The following is a 2,500-nucleotide window of genomic DNA, read 5'->3' on the forward strand; positions in this document are numbered from 1 at the left end:
AGAGTGCCAGTATTTCTCCTTCTTCCTTGTAGTCTTTCTTTCACAGTAGTCCAGCAACAGCTTGTAGACATCTAAATATCACAGAGCAACCCACCCATATTCATCACAGCATCACAGCATCACAGCAACCCACCCATATTCATCACAGCATCACAGCAACCCACCCATATTCATCACAGCATCACAGCATCACAGCAAACCACCCATATTCATCACAGCATCACAGCAAACCACCCATATTCATCACAGCATCACAGTGCATACCCACAGTTGAATCATATCAAAGTTTTAAGTCACAGATTGGATCATTTTTCGGATCAGCAAGAGAGAAAAAAGAGAGAGATTAATATAACTTTAATATCACTTCTTGTTATTCCTCTGCCGCCTCATGGTAACAATACGAACAACAGGGATGATAATCTGACTGACTGGAGTCTCTAATCTGGCCCTTCCCTACTCTCAATCCCCGCAGCTGAACTCGTTTGAGCAGCTGTGCATCAACTACACCAACGAGAAGCTGCAGCAGCTGTTCAACCACACCATGTTCATCCTGGAGCAGGAGGAGTACCAGCGCGAGGGCATCGAGTGGAACTTCATCGACTTCGGCCTCGACCTGCAGCCCTGCATAGACCTCATCGAGAGGCCGGTCAGTACCCGTGTGTGTGTGTGTGTGTGTGTGTGTGTGTGTGTGTGTGTGTGTGTGTGTGTGTGTGTCTGTGTGTGTGTGTGTGTGTGTGTGTGTGTGTGTGTGTGTCTGTGTGTGTGTGTGTGTGTGTGTGTGTGTGTGTGTACTCTTGCAGGTTATTTACACCAGGTTAATTATATCATGTTGACTTTATGAGGACAGAGACACATGTACAGTATGTCTATTCTTACAAATATATCAATACCTAATACCAAAAATGTCCACATCTGTAAGCAATATTTGTATGGTCTTGTTGTCAAAAACTGTCATAGCTGCTACATGGTGCAGATGTGACCTTTGACCTCTTACCCTTGCCCTGTAGGCTCACCCTCCAGGTGTGCTGGCGCTGTTGGACGAGGAGTGCTGGTTCCCACGGGCGACGGACCGTACGTTTGTTGACAAGCTGTCGGGCGAGCAGGGCTCACATTCCAAGTTCCACAAGCCGAGACAGCTCAGGCAGGAGGAGGCCGACTTCTCCATCATCCACTACGCCGGCAAGGTGATGCTCCACCTACTGCCTGTCTGCCTGTCTGTCTGCCTGCCTGTCTGTCTGCCTGCCTGCCTGCCTGCCTGCCGGTCTGTCTGTCTGTCTGTCTGTCTGTCTGTCTGCCTGTATGTCTGCCTGTCTGTCTGCCTGTCTGTCTGTCTGTCTGTCTGTCTGTCTGTCCATCATCCACTACGCCGGCAAGGTGATGCTCCACTTATTGTCTGTCTGTCTGTCTGCCTGTCTGTCTGTCTGTCTGTCTCTCTGTCTCTCTGTCTGTCTGTCTGTTTTTCCATCATTCACTACGTGGTCATGGTGATAAACCAGTTACCCTTCTAGCTGTCCATCGCTATCTTTCTTTCTGCCTCTTTCTCTGTCCATCGCTATCTGTCTTTCTGCCTCTCTGTCTCTCCATCATTCACTATGCTGGCAAGGTGACAAAGCGTTCCAGCCTCTTTCTCTGTCTCTTCCTCTCTATGTCTCTCTCTTCCCCCTCTCTCTCTCTGTCTGTTCAACTCTTCTTCCCTCTCTCTCTCTCTCTTCATTTCTGCTCCTCCTCTGTTCCTCCTCTTGTCTGTCTACAAGTCTGTGTTTTGAGAGACATTTGACCTCACTTCCTCTGTCTACCTGTCTGTTTCCTGTCTCCACCCCCAGGTTGACTATAAGGCAGACGATTGGCTGGTGAAGAACATGGACCCGCTGAATGACAACGTGGCGTCTCTCCTCCACCAGTCCTCTGATCACTTCATCTCTGAGCTGTGGAGAGAAGGTACAGTCCGCAATCAGCCCTCTCCACTCTGCAATCAACTCAATCACTTTCATTTGCTAACAAAGAACGATGCTAACTATTGATCGAATCATGTATTGATCACGTATTGATAACCTGTGATTTTCTATGTGTCCTTGGGTGCCAGGCTCTTCTTGGACACTGTCATTATGAACGTGTAATATGATGTTGGGATGATAGCTAATGAACTAATATTAGAGGATATTGGAAGATTGGATTGGAGATTAATAATACAGTTAATCCTCACTTTTATTTTAATACCTGCATTAACAGCTGGTCTTCTCTCTGCTGCCTCTCTAATCTAATCTAATCTCATCACTCTCTCTCTCTCTCTCTGTCCCTCTCTCTCTCTCTCTCTGACTGCTTGCCTCTCACTGCCCCTAAAATCTGACCACTCCTTCATGTTCTCTCCCTATCACTCTCCTGGTCTCTTCTGGGTCTTGCTGTCCTCACCCTCTCTCTCTCTCTCTCTCTCATTCTCTCTCTCTCTCTCTCATTCTCTCTCTCTCTCTCTCATTCTCTCTCTCTCTCTCTCTCTCTCCCT

General features: G+C 47.6%; 1 protein-coding gene across 1 annotated transcript in view; it reads left to right on the forward strand.

Annotated features, from left to right (window-relative positions):
* myh14 (myosin, heavy chain 14, non-muscle) overlaps window positions 1-2,500 on the forward strand; it is a 49,250-nt gene that overhangs the window by 23,645 nt on the left and 23,105 nt on the right. Inside the window, 3 exon segments of the mRNA XM_062538132.1 lie at window positions 473-646; window positions 1,008-1,184; window positions 1,824-1,938. Coding sequence (XP_062394116.1) covers window positions 473-646; window positions 1,008-1,184; window positions 1,824-1,938 — 466 coding nt within the window.

The sequence above is a fragment of the Sardina pilchardus genome, chromosome 6, assembly GCF_963854185.1.
Source record: "Sardina pilchardus chromosome 6, fSarPil1.1, whole genome shotgun sequence".
Taxonomy (NCBI): domain Eukaryota; kingdom Metazoa; phylum Chordata; class Actinopteri; order Clupeiformes; family Clupeidae; genus Sardina; species Sardina pilchardus.